The sequence below is a fragment of the Pelodiscus sinensis genome, chromosome 9 (genome assembly GCF_052426305.1).
Source record: "Pelodiscus sinensis isolate ZL-2025 chromosome 9, ASM5242630v1, whole genome shotgun sequence".
NCBI classification, from domain to species: Eukaryota; Metazoa; Chordata; order Testudines; family Trionychidae; genus Pelodiscus; species Pelodiscus sinensis.
This window is the reverse complement of record NC_143060.1, coordinates 40,830,077-40,856,623: the sequence shown is the minus strand read 5'-3', so window position 1 is coordinate 40,856,623 and position 26,547 is coordinate 40,830,077. Positions and strand designations below refer to the sequence as shown.

The following is a 26,547-nucleotide window of genomic DNA, read 5'->3' as shown; positions in this document are numbered from 1 at the left end:
GCAGTGCCCAGCTGGAGCCTGCATTCTGAACCCCAGCCCCAGTCCTGAACCCCTCCTGCACCCCAAATCCCTGCCCTAGCCCCAAGTCCCCCTGCACCCAAACTCCCTCCCAGAGCTTGCACCTTGCACCCCTCCTGCACCTCAAATCCCTGCCCCAGGCTCAGCTCAGAACCCCTTCCCACACTCCAAATCCCTTAGCCCAAGATCAGTGTCTGCACCTCCTCCCTCGAACCCCAACCCTCAACCTAATAAAAGTGAGTGAGGATGGGGGAGGAAGGGAGAATGGAGCGAGCGGGGTGAGGCAAGGGTATTTATATTTGAGGTCGACCTTGGATTGCACTTAAAATCAAAAAGAGATCTTGTGCTTAAAAGATTGGAGTTCACTGCTCTAAATCCTGAAGTAGTTGTAGCATTGCTAACATGCTGAATAGGAATACAAATGCTATATGCACTGGCACAAGTTTCAATTAAAATTTGGAACTACGTTGAGATAAAGCAAAAAAAGACCCCAAAATGCCCTATTTATTAAGCGATTTGAAGTTCAGTTCACAAACCTGGTTCAGCAAAGTTTCTCAGAGGATCATCTCCCATTACCCAACCATTATGAGCCAAGAAATGACAAGCTTTATCAGGCTGATGCATCAGAGGTTCTTCCTCTTCCAAAGTCATTTCTTTATATGGGTAAGTAAAATATCTAGAGATTGTATAAATACAAAGTAAAATGCACTTAAAAAATTAAGACTTAAATATTTTAAAGACAACTGAAATACCGCCTGCCTTATATCAACCAATAAATTGCACAAAACTACTTTGTTGCTAAGAGATAAATGAAGGGCTGTTTTCTGTTTTGCAAAGTACAGTAAAACTCCGGTGGTCCGGCATCCAATGGTCCAGTACGCCTGATGGTCCGGCACCAACTGCAACCCGGAAGTGCTCCAGCAGCTGCTTCAAGTTGTTAGAGTAATTAACTGCGGCTGGATCCACAGCCGACACGCAGTTAATGTAATTTTCCTCTCTACTGCCGGGGGGGGGGGGGGGGGGGGGGGTGTGCCAAAGCAGCCACATTCAGGACGTTCTGGTCAGTTACAGTCACTCCGGCTGGATTCACAGCCAACATGCAGTTAATGTAACTTTCCTCTCTACTGCCGGAGGGGGGGGGGGGGGGGCAGGGGAAGGTAGAGGTCGGTGGGGTGGGGGTGTGCGGATATATACACTGCTGATATATATACAGTCTGTTAATTATTCACTTAAACACTAAAAAATGTGAATTTTAACAAACCCCAGAAACTTAAATCTGTAACTTTATTTTGCCATGCTGCACAATTACTCATCATCCGATGAAACCAGTGCTGCTTCATCCCTGTTATCATCCCCCTCTTCAATATCCTCCTCTGCTTCTATGGGAGTGTCAACAACAGTAGGCTCTGGTGGTGGTGGTGGTGAAGAAAAAGGCTGAACTGCGTGTCGGCTGTGATCCAGCCGAAGTGACTGTAACTGACCAGAATGTCCTGAATGCGGCTGCCTGCCTGTCATCGCCTCTCCTCTTCTGCCTCCCTGCAGCAGGAGGGAGGGTTTGGCACACCCCCGCCCCCTCCCCCGCTTCCCCTCCGACGAGACCCACCCCTGCCAGAGTACCTCCTGATAGTCCGGCATTTCTGATAATCCGGCACCACCTGGATCCCAAGGGTGCCGGATTATCACAAGTCTACTGTAGCTGGATAACTCCTAAATGCCTAACTCCCTTTTGAAAATTAGATTAGACCTCTAAATCAGTTAGGATATGTCTACACAGAAACAGTTTGAAATAACAAGCATTATTTTGAAATAACTTAGTCCATGTCTACATAGCAGGCAGATATTTTGAAATAATGTCAAAATACAGTCAAAGTGGAGGACTTTTTACTCCAACTCTTGTAACCCTCATTGTACGAGGAGTAAGGGAAATCAAAGGAAGAGTGCTTAATTTCAAAATAAGTGCTGTGTAGATACTCTCAATTTTGAAATAAGCTATTTCTAAATAAGCTACGCAACTGACGTAGCTCAGTTTGTGTAGCTTATTTCAAATTAAGCCCTGCCGTGCAGATGCACCCTTAAGATACTGCACTGCTTCCAAACTAGTACAAATATTCTATCAGCACCACATCCAGTTTCTTTCAGGCTGCACCCCCCAAATCTGGCAAAGCTGTATTGTGCAGCTTAAGTGGCAAGGGCAGCAAGGTGCAATTACCCCTGATTCCCTAGATGAGCACTATAGCAACACCATAACAAATCCCCTGGATTTCAATGAAATCTAAACCCCATACCGTGTTCTGTACAGCCACCTGATGTCCCCCCCTCCTTTTTTTTTTAAAAAGAGATTTTTGAATGAAAGCCTAACAAGAAGTTCAGCCATTACAACAAAGCGTTATCAGTGATTAGTTTAACTAAGTTACCATTTTTTCCATCTGTGTGATCAGAGGAGAAAGATGGGGAAAGTGATGCAAAGGCTTACATTGTAGCTCAGAATGTGAACTATGGGGCTGCACAATCTCAGTTTCAAAACAAAAGAGTTTAGTCTTAAAATTAGAATAATCTAATTTTAGCTAATCACTGTAAGGAAGCATCCCATGTTGTTGTAGTAAAAAGGTGAGTTTAATACAGAAGTTTATTTTTATTGGATTTTACATTTGCCTCAAAGATTATGTCTCTTCCATAGGCTTACGTGCAACTTGCACAAAAAATTTACCAGAGAAACACTAATCCTCATTGAGCTAAAACTGAAGTTCAAGTTAAACGAGTAAGTTTTGCATAGTTTGGTTTCTAAGAAACATGGCCTGATTCTTCTCTTCTTACAGAGTTATTGCTCCATTGACTTAAAGGGAGTTACTCCTAACTTATAACAGTGTAAAGGCTCATTCTTGCAAAGATGCTCAGCAAGACTGCTCAAATTCATGACAGTGATGAATTCTTTGCAGGGCCTAGCCTTTACAGACCATCAGAGTCAGGCCCATATCATCTGTAACATCAAATCTAGATGTTTTAGTCAAGCCAAGAAAGTAGAACATTTTAAAAATTGCTTTTTGAGCGAAGACAAAAGACAATACCTGGTGAGTAAAGGGTATTTTCTACTAACAGGACCCTGTTTAGGACCATGGTCAGCCAGTCTCTCATAAGCCACAGTCTCCACAACACAAGTAACTGCCTGGAAGTACATTAAATGTTATTTCAATAAAAGTATAAAATTATGGTTTATAATAGAAAGAAAGAAAGATTTCAAAATTTAAATGCAGCATTAAAAAAGACCTGCTCTTGATGGTAGTTAATTTGCCGGAACTGCTCAGCATTTAATTCTTCAATTTTCTTTTGAAACCAGTTACAGCATTCTTCTATTGCAGCTGGTCCATTACTATACAACAGAAAAACAGCACTTAAAAACTGTAAGTTCAGCTCTCACTATACACCTGTTTAAAGTTCCTAAATTTCAAACATACCTTTGATTATAAAATATAACTCAAATATTGATGAATGAAAATTCTAATTCCTTACCCCACCTAGAGGATCTCATCATACTAGATTTTTCAATTGAAAGTTAACATTCAGTTTTTCTTGTACAAACCCAATATTACAGTTACCTATGTGGTATGAAGGTTGCCAATGCAATATTCATGTCCACAGTACAGCCAAGTCGTTTATATTCGGGATCCTGAATTATTTGAAGATGTTGGTTTGGATCAGATTGAGTTTTCCTGTTACCTGAAGAAAAATAAAATTAACCAAAATGTGGTAGAGTAGAAGTTTAAAATGCGCACACTAAAACTTAAAACAAACAAAAAAAACAAAAAACACACATAGAGAGACAGGTTTTGCTGTTCCAGTTTACCTAGAAACTGAAATACAGATAACTAGGGGAGGAAAAACAAGCTCTACTGAAGTTGACTGCAAAAATACTCATTGACTTCAACCAGGTCATAATTTCAGCTAAGCTCTTAGACAAAGCAGTCTTTATTTTTTGTAAGTCATTTAAAGTAATTTTGACTATAATTGTCAAAACTGAGAGTGTTCAAGTTGGTATGTATCTGAGCATGCATTTAAACAGCAAACCAACAACAGAAAGCCTCTTCTCCCCAAAACATGTATGTATAACAGATATACTTTTACCTTTAATCAGAAGGTTTTTAAATTGCTGCACAGCTTTGGTAACATCTACTTGGAAAAATTCCCATAATTTTATCTTGGGAAAAATATCTTCCCAAATTATTTTACGAATACACTGTAAAAAAAAAAGAGAGTTACTTTTACACAAGTCCTAAAAAGCTATTAAAAATAAATACTTCAGGGCAGGGACTGTGTGTCTTAGTACAGGTTGCACCTATTTTAACTAGGATTCTTCGGTTTGGCAACATCCACAGATGTATTTCGATGAGAGAGCCCTGGGGCCAGAGGGCCAGCAGCTGGGAGCCTGGCAGGGTTGGGAACCCAGCAAGGCTGGTGGTAGGGGGGCCGGAGCTGCATGTGGCCGTGGCAACCCCTCATGGACAGCCTGGCCGGGGCTGCAGCAGCCTAGCATCAGAGCTGGGGCTCTGGTAATGGGGCTGCGGCAGCCCAACTAGGAGTGGGGCCAGAGCAGGGCAACTGACTGTCAGCAGGCAGCCCATTTGGGAAGGAATGAGCTGGTGGCAGGGCGGGCTGAGGGGCTGTGGCAAGGGACCTTTCCTGGTCCAGCAAATTCCCTACTTTCAGTTCCATCAGGTCTCAAGGGAGCTGGACCAGAAAGGTCCAACCTGTATATGTTTGAGAAACATCTAGCACAGTTTAGGCACTACCACAATATAAATAAACATTTCTTCATATAGTTACATTGTTTATTATTACTACAAAGTACAATGCTGTGTTTCTCATTTACTTACGTTCAGGTGATGGTCATTTTCAATTGATGGAGGTAGCCCCTTATCTCTGTATTTCCCTTCAGCCACACTACAGCTTAAATACCAGAAAGCCCGGTCTAAGATCCAGGCTGGTTTCAGGTGGGGAGAATTTACAAGATTATAACCACATTCTGGATGCACCTTAATCCATTCACTGTTAGCAGCTTAGTAATAAGAGAAAAAACAATAATTAGACAAGCTGAATTATTTCACTCTTTTATACAAACATCTTATGACCAAAACTTTAGGATAGCACAGGAGGTAAAAATCAGTTTAGTTTCCAACAGAAGATTTGGTTTCAGTCTTTACAGAATCAGACCACATGAAAACTTACATTCCACTAACATCTTTGGTATGACTAAAAAGTCAATAGACAAAAACAGATATTCTAGTATAGCAGAAACTATTTTACTTTTTTTTTCGTGCAAAAAAACCAAACACAAGAGATTCCTTGCTTCTGGTACATGCTGAATGACAGTGCAATACAGATCCCTTCACACAGTAGTGTTCTGTGGCAGAAATCAAGGAGCCCTTATCATAGAACTAAGATGCAACCCACTGCTATATATACGGGGCCATGCTTGTAGTAATAGTGGGTATCCACAAAAAATGTGAAAGATAAGTCATGGGTGGGAGGAAGGGAGAAAATGAGGAAGAGAGGAAAAGAAAGCATCTAACTTTCATTGCTCTTTCCTTATAGAAAAGCCCTAGGCAGAGTTTCATAGAAAATTATCATTTTCATGGGATCTTTTGAACTAGTCTATGTAATTTAGTAGGAGAACTATAATGATTATAGAATGGTTCAACAACCAAACGAAACAAAGATCATGATTAAATGCTCCCCAACACAGCCCTGTAGAAATTTCATATAATTTTTACATTGCCTTAGAAAAGAGTCATGGAAGGCTGAAGTAAAGGAAATGTGGTCCCTAACTCAAAGAAGAAAGGGTTTGTGTCCATTACTATCCACAAGTCATTTCTAACATTGATAGAATTTATTAATCAGCCTATGCTGGTTGTGGTTCCATTGAAATGCAACAGACTGCAATACTTATTCTGTGAGGGCTTTTTTTTTTTTAAAACCAAATTGTGTGTTATTTTTGTTTGCTGATCACCCCATAGTATTTATAATTCTCTCGTTTGAAGCGACCTCTACTGTTACATTTCATTATCATTTAGAATTTGGCATTGACTGTTTGACCTTTATAAACCTGGAACCCTGCCATCCACAACTAAAGGCAGCCTGCGCATCTGAAAGTAACAAAGCAACATTACCTCGGGCCTTTAAAAGCTTCACTTGTAAATATCTTATATGGGATCTTATTCACATACATATGTTGCCTGAGACTTCTGTACAAAAATACTTTTTTCTTTAAAAAGCAAAGTTATCCTATTCTGAATAGATGAACAAAAAAATGACAGACATCGGGAAATTAAAAAAAAAAAGACGTGTCCTTTGGTGTCAGAAATTGGTGATTCTTTCCAAAAAGATAAGGCAGCAAAATGACATAACTTTTCACTTGATTCTGAGAAATCACCTTCTAGCCTTCAGACACGAGATGAAAAAAAGTGTATAATAATTGTGATAAAAGTAATTGCTTTGAAGATAATTCTCTGAACTGAAATTTAGTGAAACTTCTAGAGAAACACTAGACAGCATTATTCTTGACAAACTATTCTTGTTTTGTTGAATGTAACAAATGGGGAAAACATGCATGATTAGAAAAATTTGTAGTTTTCAGAAAATATATTCATAATAAGCTTCATTTAAAAAAGCTGGGGGGGAGGGGGGAGTTTACTAGCCAATATACAATATTGTCTTTGAGTGTGCAGCCAGATGCAAACAATAGCACTCACACTTTTCCCTTTTTATCTCAAATAACTGTGGACTCTAATGGTTAGTTTGATTTACCACAAGCATTTAAATGCTACTGAAAACTGATTAAAATACTTCTGTCTGTAGGAAAATGGGAGACATTTTCCTCAATTGTACAGCACATAGATCAGGCCTGGGCAAAACACCCTCTGCAGGCCAGATTCAGTCCGCCAAGCCACCAGATCAAGCCTGTGGAAGCAGGTGGGGAAATCTCAGGAAGACTCCTCTGCTTGTCCTGCCCCCACTGTGGTTACATTCTCATCTGGTGGGGGAGAAGGGGGGAGGGGAGGGGAGAGGGGAGTGACATAGGCCACAATCCTGAAAACACAGAATCAGGGCCCAAGTTTTTAATTTCTATTTTTAAAAAGCTTAGAGACAAAAATACCAGACTAGGCCAGGAGTGTGTTGCATGCCAAGACAGTCAGTTCAAAGGAAATAAACTGAAAGTTTTATTTGCTTTACACAGAGCTGAATTTTAAAGAAATGATTGTGACACTAACACGTTTAACCATTTTATTGCTGTTCTTATCAGACACTGAATTGAGAATGCTGCCTAAAACTAAACCTGTTTTTATCTGACTATACAAACAGCCAAATTTACTAGCAAATTATTTTGGATTAGTCAGATAAATAAGACACTTCCCAGAAGAGGAATTTAAGAGGTTCAAACTCCAACTGAAATCTTCTTCACCAATTAGTATAAAAAGAGTACTACTACCAGTGTTGCCTCTAAACTGCATGGCAGCACAGCTGATTAATCACCTGTGAAGCTCCACGCAGTCAGAGACTGGGGGCTCCATGTACACAGCTGACTGACAGGGCAGCGCTCACTGATCACCTGCGCAGCTTAGAGGAAACACTGACGACTACCACCACCATTAGTTTATCAGCAGGGGAAAAAAAAAAAAGAAAAAAAAAAGACACGAAACCTTTAAAATACATATATAACTAACCAAGCAATTTTTCTTCATGAACTGTCCTCACTTACTCTTATTGGCCTCCCGCTCGTACACTGCTTGCTGTTATGACTTGTATTTTACATCCAAACATGTGAACATAACAAAAACAGCTGTTCAGGTTGGACCTCCTTGACCCAGCATCCTCAAGACCTGAGTGGTCCTCAAGGAGGGATTTTGCCAGATAAGGGGAGGTCATTACTTCCCCCACCCACTGGCCCCCCAGCCGGGCTCTGCTCCTTGCCTGGCCTCCCCACTTGTGACCAGCTATGCATGGCAGCGCATGGTCCTGCCGCTGGGGCACTCAGCCTTATGGTGGCAAACCACTGCCCCACCACCAGTACTCCCAGCCACGCCAGCTCCACGGCAGTAGCACCAGCCTCGCCAGCCCACAGTCCCATTACCAAGATTCCCACCCCTCTCTTCCCCACACCAGACTGCTGTTCAGCTGCAGTTCCCAACCAGCCAGCCTACCGAGGCAGCACTGGCCCCATTAGCCCTGCTGCGGCAGCCCCGTGGTCCCACCACCAGGGCTCCTGGTCTCATTAAAGCAGTCTGCTGCCCCGCCGGATCCCACTGGTGTTCTGGCTCCCCTCCCACGGGGTCAGCCGGACTTCCAGCTACTGGCCTCCCTGCAGCCAGCCTGGCTTGGTTCCCAGCCCTCACAGAGCTCCTGCCTTTGGTCCTCCACTGGGGTGGGTCTCTCCGGTCTAGCAACATCCAGAACGCCTGCCAGACCATGGATGTTGCCAGACCAGGGAGTCCCGGCTGAGACACATTCAACCTGTACTGGGTCAGACCAAAGGTCCATCTAGCCCAGTGATTCATCCCATTGCCCATTCCTAACTTCTGTGTTCAAGTGAAAATATCTTACTCTTGTGATTAAGTTTGCAGGCTTCAGCCCTTCCATTTTACAGCCATTGGAGCAGGGGCCATCTATTATTTAGCTATAAAATGCCATACACAACACTAATGGTGCTGTAGAACTATTACATATTGACCTATAATTTAGATATCAAACCCACTGCCAAAAAAAAAAAAAAATTAAAAAAAATTAGAGTTGGTACTAGGGATGCACATGACTTTTGGAGACAGGCACAGAAGTGGGAAGGCAAGAGTTTTCCTTCATACATTGTAGAAATGCAGTCATGAGATCTGAGAGTATGTATATGATTAATTTATCTTACTCCTTTAAATGATCATCTTATTCCTAACCTATTTGTGTTAAGAGAAATCAATAAAACCTTGCTCAATGAATCAAAGAAATGGTTTTTAAAAGCTTCTTTGATGTTTAAGAAAATAGCACTTCAACACCAGAGAGCATCAGAAATTCCAAAAATAGAGCACTGCAGTGAGCTACAAACAACAGCTTCATCGAGTAGGTTATAAAGAAACCGGAAGACTGAGACGATAGTATCTATTTTTGCACTAATGTATGAAAGAGACTCGTACAAAATTGATCCTTTTATTTATGTCAAAAACATATTCCTAGAACATCTCTTCTTCTGAAAGCATGATACAGATCTGTTCCATGCATTCTCTCTGCCTCAGACCCAATCACCCTACTTCTGTTTTCCTTCCTTCCTCCTATCCTAAAATTAATGTGGTGTTTTTTTAGACCAGGAGTGAGGAACCTAAGGCCCAGGGGCCAGATGCAGCCCCCAGTTTGTCCGGATAAAGGCCCCCAAGGCTTGGAGCTCCCTCCCAGCACTGGGGAGCCTGAGCTGGCACTCCAGCCCACCTCCCTCTGCGCGCCATTCTCCCCATGGGACTGGAACACACAAAATCTACTAGCCTGGCCCCCCGAGGCTCTGGTATGAGAGGGGAATGTGAGGAGTGTCTTTCTGCTTCTCATTCAAGGGCCATGTCAGTGAGAGGTAGGGATGTTCAACAGTCAATTAACCTCATGAATTCTTATCAATTAGTCGACTATTGTATATTATCCGGAGGGCAAGGCCAACAGCCAGCGCACTAAGGTCTCACTCCCAAGGAGCCCCCTGCCACTGTACGCTGCTGCCTCTGTATCAGAGGCAGCAGCATGGGATACCCAGCAGGAGCTGGTCTGCAGGGGAGCCAGTTTAAAAACCAACTCCCATCGTAGACTGGCTTCCTGTTACCCCGTGCTGCTGCCTTTGGTAGAGAGGCAGCAGCGCGGGATGGCAGCAGCTTCTGACCGGGGAGGGTCTGAGCTCCCAGACCCAGTATGAGCTGGGACTGAGCTGGGCTGCTTGCCTGCATAGCTCCTAATACACTTTAAATGCAGAGCCACAGCAGGGGTAGGTCCCAGACCCGTCAAAAGCCAGGACTGAGCAAGGCTGATGGCCAGCCTGCTAAAAAATGTACTGGTGGATGAAAGTGGAGAAATGCATGTAGTCTATAGCATTAATCTATAAGCTGCTTCTTATTGATTAATCGACTACATGATTACATCCCTAGTGAGGGGTTTTGTTTTTGTTTCTTGCTTGAGTGCAGACTCCAATTGAGTTTTATGTGGGTCAGTGGCCCCCATTCCAAAAAAGGTTCCCCTCCCCTTTTTTATACAGTGAAGAACATTACACTTGTTACAGTGTGATCCAGTGAATTTATACCTGAGCAATGCCATGCAGCATATATGAATACAGTATTATGAAAATATAGACAAGCATAAATATAGACAAGCATAATGGTGTTCTATAGATATGTTTTAATCAGGATTTCCTTAGATTTTAAGTACTAATAAAAATTCTTATTTTGCCTTCTTAATAGACAGCTCTCCTTGACAGATACAAGATACAATGGATTTAGGAGACTCAAAAGGCAGATAAAGATGATTAAGTACCCTCAAAAACCTTTTAAAAGGTCTTTTCATGGGGAAAAATCATGAAACAGCGAATAAACAGATTAGCTCTGACACTGTTACTGAGCTGGCAACAAAAAGCATCAAGGTAGTATAGCAAAAAATCATACCAGTATGATTGTAGACTACATCTGTTATACAAAGCATATTCCATTCATTTTTCATTTTTTCCACTAGGTTTCCTACATCACTCCAAGTGCACTTTTTATTTGAGCTTGAAAAATCAGGATTTACTTCTAACTGATCAGCCAGAGAGTAGCATGATCTAGATAGTCCAAGTTTTTGCACTGGTGTAAAATGAATCATGTTGTAACCTACAAAAAAATTACAAGGAAACCATTGGTTAATACAAGAAAAAGATTACAATGAACATAAGATGAAATTATATGATAAACTGTACCATCATAGTATGTACTGCCACCAAACTTTTCAAATAGCTAAAACAAGTTTTTTGGTAACATTTAAACCATGTTCTATCCTCATTTCCTCTGTATCTTTCCAATCTATGTGATAGAAATTAAACAGCCTAAAAATTCAGATCACATTTTTAAAGGCCGTTCCCAAATAATTGTCCTTCAAAGAAAATATTTTCATAATCAGACTGATTTACTTTATTATGCATTTAACATGGATTCAGTTTCATAACTATTTATTTCATAACATACTGCAAACTAAAAAAAAAAAAGTAGAACTATGTAACATACTGGTATACATTTAATATGTATCCCTTAAAAGTGATCTTTACAGAGTATGTAGTTATTACCTGATTCTTTTGCAACTTTAAGGCGATCTTCCCATTCCTCAAATGGTCCCAGACACTTAGCTAGGAATGTCTGGAGTGTAACACAATCCAAATGCAATACATGATTATCAACTCCAACACGCAAAATAGGGTCCACAACTATGTAACCTCCACCACTTTTCTCATTTCTAGAAAAAATGAGTCTATTAACTACTGGAAAAACAAATGCCCATTGCACCAGCCAGTTCTAACACCAGAAGCCAACCCACAATTTAGTATTTTAAAAATCATCTCATCTCAGCATGCTAAAGTACTGCAGAACAGGTCTTTCCAACTCAGAATCATTCCTACCATTTTCCGAATTTAAGGACTCATTCAAACTCAAACTTATTTAATGTTCTGCCTCTGAAATTTACAATGAGGTTTTTTTCTAGCGAACATACAAAAGACTTCAGTGCTGCAGCTGGATCCATGCAAGCAGTTCTTCAGGTCTATATGAAGCCCCATGGATATTAATGGGGCTTTGTGCAGATATGAAAATTAGTCTGCATAGACTGAATAGGATAGGATAGGGGTTAAAAATAGTGACTGAACCTAGAAGGTGCCATAATTCTTAAAAGTTTTAATTTAGCACCTTGAAGAACTGTGCCTAAGTCTTATTCTTGTATAACAACATGTTTAATGATTAAATAGTAAAAAAGGAAGAATGCAAGTTGTTATAAAATTTTAAAGATCATGTATAAGAACAACAGCCATTGTGTGGGTACTCTATTTTCTCTATTCAGCCATTTTATAGAATAAAAATGAGTATTCTTAAAGCATGACCATTAGAGGAAGTACAGGCAGTCCCCGAGTTACAGATCGACTGCTTAAACTGTGTCAGGACCTCAAAAAAATTACTGAAGTTAGAGATAAATGGATTTTGAACATAATGATTTCTAGCTCTGTTAGCCACTATGTCAGAACTAAGTGGAAAAAGCCCATGAAGATGTATAAGAAAGACAACTTTGATTTTAAATGTTTGAGCTCTCTCAAACTTCCAAAACTAAATAGTTAATTATTTGTACCATTAGAATGCTGATGACTCAGACCGTGTAGACATGAATTTTTTTGAGAGCGAGAGAATAAATGTGGTCTGAGTACTTCCCAAAACACTGCAGCCTGAAAAACCATCATGAATCCTTTGCAAGCAGTCCACCACAGAGGCCAATGATGACTGCACAGATATGGAAACTGAATTATTGTCTTATACCTCAGTTTCCCTTCTAGGTCAAGACTGAGATACATAGAGTAATGAGGGTGAAGACTACAGCATTTCATATGTAAAAAGCTCCACTTACTCATGACAGAAATAATACTGGTACGACCCAGAAATTTGGAGATCCAGTTTACAATATTTATCGGAATCATCTTCTCTTCCTGTTGGGTTGTGCCAGGACAGTGCCCTGAACTTACGGCGATTGAATAATTCTCCAGAAGCTGGATAGTTAGTGTACACTGTAACATGCTTGCCTTGTAATGTTGGGCCCAGTCGGAACTGTAGTTCAAAACCTCAACAGAAAAGATGAAGTGTTTAAAAAAATTTGTATTTGTTAAAATTAAAGAATAATCTTATGGTTTATTAGTGAGAGTCACAATATGAAGACTTCAAGTTAATAGAGGGGTACCATAATTCTATACTGATGCACTGAGTGTACAGTTAAGAGAATGATTTTATTTTAATGGCATTTCTCATCAATAGAGAATTATGGTGTAATAATTATTTCTGCTTCTCTGCTAATGTTGCCATTAAAAATCAGAAATTAAGTATCCCTTATGTTTTAGAAGTATTTAAGGTAGGGATGTCGGCATGTAGTTGACTAACCGATAAGCCTAGGCTTATCGTATAATCTTGTCGACTACATGCATCTCTCCACCCCTTGACAGAGGCAGCAAGGCAGGGGAGGGAGAGCGGGAGTCGGTGCCCGTGAGGTGCTGGTTTTAAGCAGACTGTCCATGAGCACCTGATAAGAGACAGCAAGCCCAGTGGCGGCGGGGGGGGGGGGGGGGGGGGGGAAGGGAGGCAGGCTGTAGCCGATATGCACGAGGAGCCGGCTTTCAAGCCAGCTCCCTGCATTTATCAGCTCAGCAGACTCACCTGTCCCTTCCTTGCTGCCTCCTACAGGGCAGGCAGAAGTCAGAGCTGTGGAGAGCCAGCTTAAGAGGTGGTTCCCCCCAGCACCAGCTCCGCGGTATGGCCTGTCTGCCCGCCCCCCCCGGCCTCTATCATTGTCAGCAAGACAAGGGTAGGAGAGGCTGCTGGAAAGCAGCCTCTGTCCATGGTGAGCCTGAGCTCCCTGTGAACAAAGGATGCTCCGCATCACATGGAGAAGCCTCTGTCTGTGGGGAACTCAGACCCCCCACAAATAGGGGCTGCTGCCACCCCGTGCTACTGCCTCTGTGTCAGAGGCAGCAGCATAGGGCAGCAGGCAGGAGCTGGTCTGTATGGGGAGCTGGTTTTCAAATTGGCTCCTCTTGCCACCCCACACTGCTGACTCTGTATTAGAAGTAGCAGTGCATAGTAGCAGGGAGGATCCCCGGGACTGGGGCTGTCAGCCAATCAAATACTCATGTAACCAATAAATAAGATTTCACGTGGTTACACAACTATTCAATTACATGATAGCAAACATCCTTAATTTAAGGTGACAGAAGTATTACTATTTAAACAGTCACCTCATTTTTAATAGATAAAATAGAGATGGTACACATCTATTTAAATAAATGTCAACTTATAACAAGAGTAAAACATGGGTTATATGCATCACACATACCGTTACTGCCACATGAAAAACAGAGTGGGGAGGGAAAAAGCTATATTTCTTTAGTCTGTTTATCTTTGTGCATTTAACAGCATTTTCTGTCTAGTCAGTTTCTCATATTTGTGTGAATCTTTCACACAGCAAGAGAGTAAAAAATATAAAACATAAGAGGAAACTAGGACTTTCAAACCACATACACTGGCATGAGAACTTGGGTATATGTATTACCTGAATGTTCATAATTTATTGTTTTTTAAAACGAGGTTCTGATTTGACACTCCTTTAAATTTAACTGAATTGGGAAGATAACTATTTGTGAAAAATGGAAGACCAAACTTGAAAATGAAAATGTTTTATAGACATGTTTACATTTCATGTAATATTCAAGTAAACAAGTCCCAAATCCTTTACATTTTTTGAAAATATAAACCAAATTGAGGCCCCACACCTGCATTTTACTGCATGGACAGCTATATTTGCATACAGCCCCAATGACTTCCTTGGTATTCTGATGAGGTGCAGCAGCTCACCCACAAATTGTAAATTGCAAGATTTAAGCCTTCATACTCTAAAATAGAAACCTTTGCCCCTCAATTTATAATCTGATCCACTCAGGTGAACACATATAGAATTTCATTTAAACCAACAGATCCCAGAGCAAGTGAGTGCCTGAATGACTCAGATTGTGGTATCAGGGCCTCAAAAGCCTGATCTGTTCACATGAGTGCAATTAGACGGATGCTTAAGCACTTTCAAGGCAACTGCCATTATTGATCAAGGCCTCAATCCTCCAACTACACCCACACACAACCATAAACCCATGCCATGCCACAGTGACTTCACTGGACAGTCAGTTGCAGGATCAGGATTTTAGAATCCATGACTGTGTAGAAGCACACACTGTTATTTCTAAATAACATGCGTTATTTTGAAATAAGCGTGCAGTGTAGACATAGCCTATAAGAGAAAGTTTAAAACGTATGCTGTAACATGTAAAAATGTTAAAAACAGTTAAATCATACCATCCTCATTAAATAAAAAAGTTGCTCAACAAATGGAATTGTGCCAGAATGACCAAATATCAAATTTCAGCTATCCAAGTACATTTAAATAGCCCATGCCAGTGAAGTTTACAGTATCTGTTACTTACCTTGTCATCCACTAAACATAAAAAGTAAGGATGAAAGAAAACCCTCCCAAGCATATAATAGCACAAAGACTTAACAGTTTCAGAATCTGGGTGCCTATCAACTAGCTAATTTGGTTGCAAAAATTGTATACAAAAATTACTCTTAGCAAGTTCAGGCAATTTCTCCTCACCATAATCTTGACTGAGTCAGCTAAAATTAGATCAAGCCACTGGGTTATATGCCTTTGATATTTTATCCCCTATAGTAACAGCACTGATACCAGGAATACTTTCCCTAAATTAGCTATGCTCTCCCTCCACTAGCTATCAGTTTAGGCAATTTGAAGTGTGTGGTTTTCCAATCTTCAGCAGCCCCCATGCAAGCTTATATAGCTTGAAGAAAAGTTAATAGGCTGGTCAGAATTGACTCTGCACTTTTTTAAAAAAATTAAGAATAAAAAAGTCTGGTAAATTCAAATATTAATTATTCAGCAAATTGTGACTTCTAGTTTTTGAGAAGGGCAAAAAAAAGTCATGCTTTTCTGAAATATTTTGAAAGTAAGTTCATAAATCAACCATTATTGGACAATATTTTTAAATCTTCTGGGTGAAAGATGAAACTTACACTGTTGCACCTGAAAGAAAACACCGTATGCAAGAAAGAATAAACATTTTCACCTTAACAGTTTATGGGCTGAATTTGCTGATCCAGATGATACTGGTCCAAATATGCCTTTCACTAACAGGCTGATGGATATACTTAAATATAAAAATGTTTCCAAGAGCTTATTAACAAGAGAAATAATTCTAAATTACAGAATTGCTTTAATCAATTTTGCGCACAAATTTAGCAGATCTTCAAATCTTATCTGTGACCCTCCCCCCCCAAAAAAATAGGACTACAGACATAAATAAACTTCATATTGATTAAGACATGGGATTAAGACATGGGACTAAATCATAATGATTCAGTGCTGCACACACAAAGTTAAATCACTAAGACTTACTTATAAATAGCACAAATAGGGACTGAACTAGAGATGAACACAGGAGTTGTATCATCCTACAGGTGCTGTCTTAAACTAGACTCATGTTTCATTGGAAATGTGATTCTGCCTTTTTTTTTTTTTTTTTTTTTTTAAGAAATACAATGTCTTTTTGGCCTCCAAGAGCTTTACCACCAGCACTGATCTACAATTGGAGCCTCTAACATGCTACTCCCCATAAACAACATACAAAGGACACGGTAGTAGCTGTGTTCAGCAATTACCCCGTCCGGGAGACGATGGGCTAAAGCAGGGGTGTCCAAACTTTTTTCAAAGAGGACCAGATTTGATGAAGTGAACATGCGCGAGGGCCGACCATTTTGCCTGACATTCTTTGAACCATTAAAATTAAATGCAAATGAACTATTTTATGTAAAGTTTATTGCAAACAGCATACTTTTCATTTCGTCACATGGATGACAAATCTAAACAGGTGTTAAATCACTCTGCCTTTCATATCTGAAGGCCAGATGAAAAAAAAATCCAGGAAGCTGAAATATATGTCAGGAACATTGTAAAGTACATTACATATTATTGGTAATAAAGGTTGTCTGTCAACTTTTAAGTTCAAAAAATACGAACAGGAACATAACACCAAGTATACATGTTGTGTCCAAATATATTTATAACTGATTTAGACCAACTGACATTAACTGGGATTTTACAATGTATTCATCTCAATACATATGGATTCGTTGGGGGCCATTAAAGATAGATATTGCCAAATTACCTGTGGGGCCGTATTAAACTGGAGCACGGGCCGCAATTGGCCCGCGGGCCGGACTTTGGACATGCCTGGCTAGGGGCACACGACGGCTCACCACGAGCATTGCAGCTAATGGATGGCTTCTTCCCCAAGAGCTGCCCGTCAGCTACTAGCGCGGGCAGCCCTCGGACCCGCCCCAGGGCAGCACTGACCTTGCTCCAGCCTGAAGAGGGTCTTCTCCAGCTTTTCCATGGCGTTGAGAAGCAAAACCCGGGTCTGCCTACTGGGGGCCATTTCTGCTGCCTGCGGACGTGACCTCTCTCACGGGGAGACGCGGAACGTCGGGCGCACAGGAGCGGGCCCTACAACGACAAACAGCCCCGAGGCCCCCCCCAGTCAACAGCCACCAAAGCAGGAAGCAGCCCCGGCCCCGCGGGCGCCTCGGCACTTACATCGCCGCGGGGAGAAGCGGGCGCTGGGGGCAAGTCCCGGCCGCGCTGCCAGGCAGGGGCAGGGGCTGCGCCTGTCACTCTCCCGGCACAATGTGCCCTCGGGCCGGGGCGCGCAGGGGGCGGGGAAGCGGCCTGGCAGCGCCTCCCCGGCCGGTATAAATAGCCGCCGGGCGCGGGGCTGCACTCACCGAAGGGCAGGGGGCGGCTCCTCCGCGCAGGCACGGTGGGGTCCCTCTGCGGGCCGGGCGGACACGGACGGGCAGCGGCGCACAGAGCCCAGGGCCTCCCGCCTCGCAGCAACTGCACTGGTTCCGCTGCGGCCAGACCCTGACAGGGCGGCGAGCTCCCGCGAGAAGAGCGGGCAGAGGGCGGGGGAGGGGGGTTGCTGGCTGGATCCTCAGGACACAGCACGTGGAGGGATAATTTTAAAATGCGGTGCCCTTCTCTCCTCTCTTCAAAAATAAACCGTCGTGGCCGCACTCTCGCCGCCAGGGATGGAAATCGAGCCTGGCACGCCGGGGCCCCATCCACCTCCAGCTCAGTAGGCTGGAAAAAGCGACCCCCAGCCGCCGGTTTAAGCCTCTGTCCTGGATGGACCAGCCAGGGTCACCTAGTCCATAGGGCTGTGTTCTCCCCCGGCTGCAAGCGCCTCTGTCCGAGCTCACTGCACCCCGACAGCTTTCAGGCATCGAGTTTGTACTTTTACTCACACACCACCCATGAAGCGAAGTTAACAGCACTGAACTTACTATGTTCAATGCTGGTTATACCAATAAATCACGCAGCAGTAGTGGAGATGTGATTAGAGAAACATTTCTGGTACTGTAAGCTGTTCATTATAACAGAGAAATGGATACTTTACATTTAGATTGGAAAAATGTTTGAAACCTGTTTCAAGGCCACATGTGAAAGAGTGTGTCTGTAAGGCTGTTGCACTTCAGCGACAAAACATCTAGCATTCACAGATTCTTAACCCCACCCCATAAGCAAAGTTTTGCCACAACAAGTGAAAGAGTGAAAGGTGCTTTATTGGCAGGCTTGCTCTGCTACCAACTAAATGAAACGCCCTTGTTGGGGGTGGAAGTATTTTGTCAACAGGGCACAGCTTTGTTGCTAAAAGCTATATGGTATTAACAGCCCCATGCCTAGGCACTAATTTTTCAGTGTTCTACACAACACCAATTCTCCACCAGATCTTTCAGCAGCAAACAGATGATAGCAGAAAGAAGCTGTAGTAAAATTACACTGCTCCCTCAGCACAAAATCATCCATACATCTAAATTCTTCAGCTATATATTTCTTTTTTGTAAAAAGATGTCAGCTGGGTGTGTATACTATATAGATACTCCCATTGTGGAAGATTAAAATAAGGATCTGTACTATGCCAAATGTAAGGAGGAAAAGAAAACCATAAATGTCTATTAAATCTAAAACATTTTGGCTTTGAAAACTACACACCTCTTGTCAAGGCAATTATTCTGACTAGTATTTGTGATCTGTATATATCTTAAGTTTACAGTATTCTTCGTAAGAAAACCACATCTGAAATATTGTCAACTAGCTTCTTGAACTCCTGCCTTAGCAGCTTAACATTGCAACAAGAAGCTAGCCAGAACAGTTGCTATAAGCATCTCACTCCCAGTCTATCATTAGTTGACACCACAGAAAAAGGTCAATCTTGGCACCATGGAAGGTCAGGCTATTTTCATTGCATAGGATTGTTTTAAAAAAAATTCTCTACTTCTCAATTTACAGTAACTGTGTTAACATAAAAAGTAGTGTTCACTTGGCACCTGGCTGCCTTTTGCAGTGGGCAATAAGTAAAAAGCTGGTAAGAAAATAGAAATTTGTTGAAAGCTTCCTGCATTAGGCACTATGTACCTCAAAGGAGCAGAGCAGTCTGCTCTTTTGCTGGTAGTGAAAGCAGCTAGAATGATGCATGTGGGGTTTTACTATTACTGGGGGGAACCCCTGCAGACCAGCAGTCCTTAGACTCTGAAGCTACATCTACACTGCAGCTCCCCCCCCCCCCCTCGGCTGCAGAAGATATGCAAATTCACACTTTATTTGCATATCTTCTTCCAATGATCCTTTGTGCAGTAGAGGTTTTGCCATTAAAAGCCCCATGTAGATGGGGTCATTTGTCAGAAAAAAAACCTTTTTGCACAAGAGCCTGTAAGCTTCATTTTTGAGGAATAAGGACTCACGCAAAAGAGGGTTTTTCTGACAAATGGCCTAGTCTACACAGGACTTAACTGCAAAACCTCTTCCACAAAAAGGATCAGAGGAGGATATGCAAATGACTGCAAGATATGCAAATGAGGCACTAATTTGCACATCTGCTGCAGGGAGGTGGGGAGAAGGAGGGGAGAGAACAGAGAGAGGGAAGCCGGTGTAGACGTAGCCTAAAGGTGCTACAGGACCACTCTAAGTTAGACTAATATGGCTACCCCTCGTACACTACGGGGAGGTGAAGGTTTATCTTCTAGAAGAGTGTGTGTGAATAAGTACTGTGACTGGTAATAGAAATGAAGCCATGTTAGTCCGGTCTAGCTGAAACAAAAGACAGGTCTATGCAGCACTTTCAAGGCTAACAAGATGGTTTATTAGGTGATGAGCTTTCGTGGGCCAGACCCATTTCCTCAGATCAAGTTGTCGAAGAAAATTGGCATGACCATATATACCAAAGGGATACAATCAAAAACACACATGAAAAGGACAAATCAAATTTCAGAACAGAGGGGGGATGAAAATGTCCGTGAGCTAATGATATATTAGAGGTGATAATTCGGGAAGCTATCTTTGTAATGGGTAAGATAATGAGTGCCTTTGTTGAGACCTAGGTGTGAAGTGTCACATTTAAGCATGAATGACAGTTCAGAGGATTCTCTTTCAAGTCTGGTGTTAAAATGTCTTTGAAGCAGGATGCAGGTAGTTAAGTCCTTGAGACAATGCCCATTCTGGTTGAAATGGCAAGAAACTTTTCTTTGTGATCCTGTCTAATATCTGTTGTGTGCATTGATTCTTTGGTGAAGTGTCAGACATTTGTCCAACGTACATAGCAGACAGACACTGTCAGCACATGATAGCATAAATTATATTTCTGAATGAGCAGGAATAGGTGTTCTTGATCTTATAACTGAAATGGTTAGTCAGAGATTCCCTTATGACTGTCATTGATGTGCCAGAATACCAGCGCCAACTTTTCTGCCCTCATGGATGCCCTTCAACCCCCTGTGCTGCTGAGTAAAACCTTCTGGCCTCCTTCAGCACTGGCACGGATAGGAATCACACCCCACAGCAATATAATGCAGTTGCTGAGCAATAGCTCAGGGGAGATTAAGTTAAAGGAACTTGCGTCAGCTCCCATGCACACAGATCCAATGGGAACTGAACCCCAGGTAAATCAATGTTACTCTGTATAAAGTTTTAGACAGAGGAGGCCCATATTGTCCACCCTCATTCTTACATACATATGCACAACTGTTCCCCTCCCCCAGTAACAATTTACACTGGATTAAAATAACTTTTAAGCATAAAAAGTAAGATTTAAATGGTTATCAGTAATGCACCCTGAACAAAGCAAGTTATGAAGCAAACCACCACATGCTAGCTACACTTAATATCCTAAAAAAAAAAAAACTGGTTTAATGAAATCTTTCACCTTCAGTTATTCTGATTTTTCACCTCCCATTCTGGGACTGATCCTTTCCCTGTTTCGTCAATGTTTCTAGCGGTCTTCTGGAGTTATCAGGAGTGTCCTGACATCTGGCAACAACCCTTATGTTGTGTTTAAATGAAGCACATGAGATCTTTTATAGGGGAAAGGCAATACTCTGCATTTATTGAGAATACAACAGTTGCATATGCTTTCTAATCACACACACTCCTCTCCCTCCTCCCCGTCAGCCGACAGTCAGGGCAGTGTGTGTGTGTGTGTGTGTTTCTCAGAAAAGGTTTAACATCTGTGTCTTTACTGCTAGGACCAGGGTCCCTTCGCAGAAGGTAGCCAGCAAGCTAACAGATGCCCCTTTATAGGAAGAATTTATTACACCTTAGATTTTAGCTGCTAGAACACAGGGTTCCTTCGCAGCGGGCAGCCTGGGAAAGGCTGAAAGGTGCGCCAACGAATCTGTCACCTGGGAGTGACACAGATCCAAACGCCCAAGCTCTTCCTATGCCTGTCCCTTTATGACCGGCTGAAGTTCTTTTAAATTGTGCTTGGTTCTGTTACAGCAACTGAAGGAGTCAGGTTAAAAACTTAAACAGTTACAGGTTTATTAAAAAGACTTATAAAAGCATATGGTTACAATGGCTATTGCTCTATTTCTTAAATGCTAGCAAATATATGTATGTAAGTCTTTAAAATGATTACAGGAAAATAAAAGGTAAAGATAGAAAATAGAAATAATGGTACCAAGTGACAGCTTAATCTTTAAAAAGCTCTAACACTACGTGTGTGTGTATATATATGTATATGTGTATATATATACACACACACACACACACACACACACACACACAAACAAACAAAGGTCCACATCCAGGTACAATTTTTACCCCCTTCTGTGCCTCTCGACTCCAGCGTGTCAGGCCAGGGCCGGTCTCTCAATTCCTAGGAAAGACGAATACAAGGTGGGCGTCCCCTTGGAACCTTGGGAGATCAAACACCTAACCCGACCAGCAGATAGATGGTAGATTGACACTCAGAGTAAATATGCTGCTGGACCCATCTTTATACCCCTGGGGACCCATATCCTCTTTCTTATCTAAGATGCCAAATTGTACTGGTCCGTTTTGTGGCACCAGTTCTTACAAGCAAGTTTCAAGTTAATTTACACTTGCAAGAGAGAACTAAATTGTGTGTACTAGACTTTTTTACTGGGCGAGAGATTCCTCCCCCCGTGGACGGCTGTGTGTTCATATCAATATGGGTTAAGTCAAGGACACTCTTTGGCAGCCTCTTGGTCAGCAATTGGCGTATCTCTGTTTACAGCCATTCACGGTCACACAGCCTGGGCCTTCTGCTCTGTGTGCCATGTATGCTCCAGGCAAGCAAAAATGGATATTACAGGGGGGTTCCTGTCTGGCTACACTCCCCCATACACACACACACACACACACACACACAGTCCTGCCAGATGTTCTAGTTACCAGTCCAGATTCTCGAACAATCTAGCTGTCAGCCACATTGATCACAGAAGGGGAGCTGGGCTCTGTGGGTTGATTGATCTGATGCTCCTGGAGTTGGTGGCAAGACAAACCCAAAGTTCCATAGCAAAGCACCCTACTTTTATAATCCTCCGCTCTGTCAGCTTGTGACCGGAGTGTTATCTTGTTGATGTCAATCATTCCCAAACATCTCTTGAAGGCTCATCCTGTAATCAATAGTCTTTTGGGGGCACAAGCTTTGCTTCAAGGCTCAATTGGCCAATATCTCAATCCCTTCTTATTATGGGCATGATTATAGATGGCTTCTTTGACACCAGGTTGTTTAGTTTTCTGGTCCCTGGTCCACACTCAACCACCTTCTTTTGGCCATCTGGTTCTGAGCAATAACTTTGAACATTTTCTCACACAGTTAAGCAATGTTACAAGGACTTTCAAGGTTATGTGGCATATCAATATTTGCATTGACAAAGCGAAGGGGTATCATAAATCAAGCAACTAAGGCCTCAGCCTTGAACATTCTTTTAGTCTCATTAGCACAGACACGATACCAAAACTATCTTTTCTGCTTAGGCCCATTTACTAGACTCACTAAACTTTAGGGCAAAGAAATAACTAAAAGGACTTAATTTAATAAAATATTAAATGTATGTTAATAGATACCTTACATTGCTATATTAATGCTACCTTACTATACTACTAAACCTAAAATACAAATATAAGAAGAAAATTTTCAGTTCCACCATTTATTACAGTGGTTCTCAACTAGTGATCCATGTACACCTTGCAGGTTGTCTGCAGCTCAGACTCAAAACCTCCTGCCCTTTCTCCCCCCACAACGGGAAGCCTGTGCTGGTGCCCAGCCTTATGTCCTCCTGCCTCCCCACCACCACATGAGGTTGGACTGCCAGCTTCCTGTTGGGGGTATGTGTGAGTGAGAGAAAGCCCCAACCCTCGCTGTGCAATCTGGCTCATGGGGAAGAAGTGGTTCCTTACACTGCTGCTCCCCTCCACGGGGGGGGGGGGGGGGGGGGGGGGGGGGAGAGGGGGGGAGGGAGAGACAGAGTGTGTGTGTTGTAAAACCAGCATCACACAGATGCTCTGCCTGGAGGCTTTCCCTGCTGCTCCCATTGGCTGGATTCTGGACAATGGGAACAACAGGATGCTGTGCCTGAGACATGGTGCTTGGAAGCAGTGTGTGGGGGAAAGGGCGCGCAAAGGAAATTAAGTGCCCTCTCCTCTTCCTCATGCCCAGACCCTGCACCCCCACTGAGACCCTGCACCCTTTGCCTGCTCCTGCCCACTTCCCCTTGGAGAGACACCATACCCCGGCCCATGGTAGCTGGTGCAGTTGGGGATGGAGCAGGCAGGCCTGTAGTCCCCCTCACTCTGCTGAACCCTCCCCCCCAGGAAGGAGGCAGGGCAGTACACCAAGCATGCACCCCACTCACATGGGGAGCAGAAAAGATTCAAGGGGGTGCATGCCTGCAGCCCCAGAGCACTGGATCGTTATGGGAGAGAGGAGGCTACTACAGGGTATGGAACATGGACATGCCCATGCCTGGTGGTTTGGGAAGGCAAAACCTTCCCCTGCCTTAGCTACTGGATGCCTATGCTTCAGCCTGCTCCTGTACCCTACTTCCCACCCAGACCTTGCACCCTCACCCCCTGCACCCTCATCCCACTCACTAGCAGCCATGTTGCGCACACTGAATCCCTGACTTTGGCCCACCCCAAAGCCCACTAACCCCAGAAGATTTCATCTGGCCTATGGGAAGCCCTGAACCCTCCTTGTGCCCCTTCTCCCCACACCAGGGGAATGAAGTGTCTCAGTTGGGGGCCATATCAATGAGGGCTGAGGTTCCCCCCCCTCATTTTACTTCTCACTTGTGGTCTCCAACTGATTTTTTTTGGTGGGTCAGTGGCCCTTGACCCAAAAAAGTTCTCCAACCCTTCCATAACAGACAATATTTTGTAAAAGTTTCAAAATCACTGCTCTCTCACCAAACATAAGCTACTACTTGAATTCATTCAGTAATCTTTGTGGCCTATTCCCATCCTACCTAACAGTCCTTCTAAATAATGAGGTTCATTCCTTCCTCTGATTGCATCATAATGCAGTTTTTCCATCACTCACTTATTACATTTTCAAACAAGTATTTTGTGCTGTCTTCCATGCTATCCTTCATGTTTGGGGAGTACATCCCAAAAGTCATCTGCAAAGCCACTTCATCAAGTCCCTCCTTTGTCACAATACCATAAAAACCCAGACCCACAAGAAAAACAAAACTCTTCAGAGGTTATGATGCTAGAGTGCTGAGACCACAGACAATCATGCCCACAAATACAGTCTCTGCCTCCCCCATGCACCTGAAGTAGTCTATTGTCTTATATACGTTCACTTATCAGATCTTTAGAGAAGGATCTTTATTTGGGTTTGTACAAACCTATGAATTAATAGATCTATGGGATTTGTGCTCCTACAACCCTTAGGCCAGTAGGTCTCAACCTTTCAAGGTTACTGTACCCCTTTCAGGGGCCTGATTTGTCTTGCATCTCTCAACTCTCACCTCACTAGAAGACTTACAAAAACAAACCACGTGAAAATGCAAAAACGTGTCAAAGCACTTGTTACTGTGAATTTGCTATTTTCTCATTTGCCATATTATGAAACAGCAATATAAATATTGTACTTACATTTCACTGCACAGTATAGAGAGCAGTATAAGCAACACATTGCCTACATGCAATTTTAGTTTGTACTGGCTTCATTAGGGCTTTTTATGTATCCTGTTGTAAAACTACACATAACTCCATTGAGAACCTCTGCCTTAGGCTATTAGAAAATCTCCCTTGCATGCTTAATTGAAAGACATTTGGCCTTAATGATAGAAATGTAGCCGTGTTAGTCTGGGGTAGTTGAAGCAAAATGCAGAACAATGTAGCACTTTAAAGACTAACAAAATTTATTCATTTTTTTAATTGTATCCTTTGGTATATATGGTTGTGACTACTTTCTTCCACTATTTGATCTGAGGAAGTGGGTCTGGCCCACGAAAGCTCATCATCTAATAAACCATCTTGTTAGTCTTTAAAGTGCTACATTGTCCTGCATTTTGCTTCATTTGGCCTTAACTGTCCATGTTACCATGAGAATTAGACCCCAGGCAAGCATCTAATTTCAGCCCTCACAGATTGAGGTCTCAAAATGCACATAGTTTGTCTTTTGATACACACAGTTTATCTGTGTCAAATTCATATTTACCTGAAACCTTGAACAATTTACATTACACACCAGCTTCTTTCCAAATTGGAGGAGGGGGGCGGGGGAGAGGAGAAAGACAACAGAAACTTTGAGATCCTGTTGAGCACCAAGGTAGTATCTTCATTGTTTATCTCTACTGTGATTATCCTTTAACCCTGAAATCAACACTTCAGATCACCTTAAAGAAATAAAGCTTATTTAGCATACAAAATAAGGAAATAAATATTAAGTGTAAGTAGTCTAATATTGTGAAAAGTTTAACTAGGCTGGATCTTTTAGTTATAGTACATTGCACTGTTATGCATTAAAACTGGTTGTGTTAAAAAAGTCTGTCATATCAAAATCCCACCACTCTCTCAAGTAAGAAATGGATTAAAGTTTTGGCAGATGTGTGTCTTGTATGTGTGTAAGTAGCAGCATGTTCGCTACCTCAGTTCCATTGTCCTTATCAGCCTCTCGTCTCACTGCTTCCTCTCAGTCATTGTGTAACCCATGGTTTATGACAGACATCAGTACATGATTAACACACTTGTGGTTGGGTCTCCATGTTACCATATATTTAAGGTTATCTGATTAAGATCAGTTAGAGCCTAGCCTAACCCTGTTGAAGTTAATGGAAAGACTTCCATTGACTGAGAGTTTGGGCCAGACCTTAAGTCAGGGAT

General features: G+C 42.3%; 1 protein-coding gene across 4 annotated transcripts in view; it reads right to left on the bottom strand.

The window, feature by feature from the left end:
- AGL (amylo-alpha-1,6-glucosidase and 4-alpha-glucanotransferase) overlaps positions 1-17,793 on the bottom strand; it is a 65,995-nt gene extending 48,202 nt beyond the window's left edge. For 3 of the 4 annotated variants that reach the window (XM_075936601.2, XM_075936602.2, XM_025182967.3), the window contains exons 1-11: positions 17,449-17,605; positions 17,209-17,358; positions 12,655-12,865; positions 11,336-11,502; positions 10,683-10,886; positions 4,887-5,068; positions 4,138-4,249; positions 3,612-3,732; positions 3,283-3,385; positions 3,084-3,181; positions 555-694 (exon numbers count right to left, since the gene is read on the bottom strand). In XM_075936601.2, the coding sequence (XP_075792716.2) occupies positions 555-694; positions 3,084-3,181; positions 3,283-3,385; positions 3,612-3,732; positions 4,138-4,249; positions 4,887-5,068; positions 10,683-10,886; positions 11,336-11,502; positions 12,655-12,865; positions 17,209-17,290 (1,420 nt within the window). In that variant the 5' untranslated portion in view covers positions 17,291-17,358; positions 17,449-17,605. Of the gene's footprint in view, positions 1-554; positions 695-3,083; positions 3,182-3,282; positions 3,386-3,611; positions 3,733-4,137; positions 4,250-4,886; positions 5,069-10,682; positions 10,887-11,335; positions 11,503-12,654; positions 12,866-17,208; positions 17,359-17,448; positions 17,606-17,636 lie in introns of those variants that run through there. The other variant, XM_014571907.4, reaches the window with a different exon arrangement.
- Between the last annotated feature and the right edge of the window lie 8,754 nt (positions 17,794-26,547).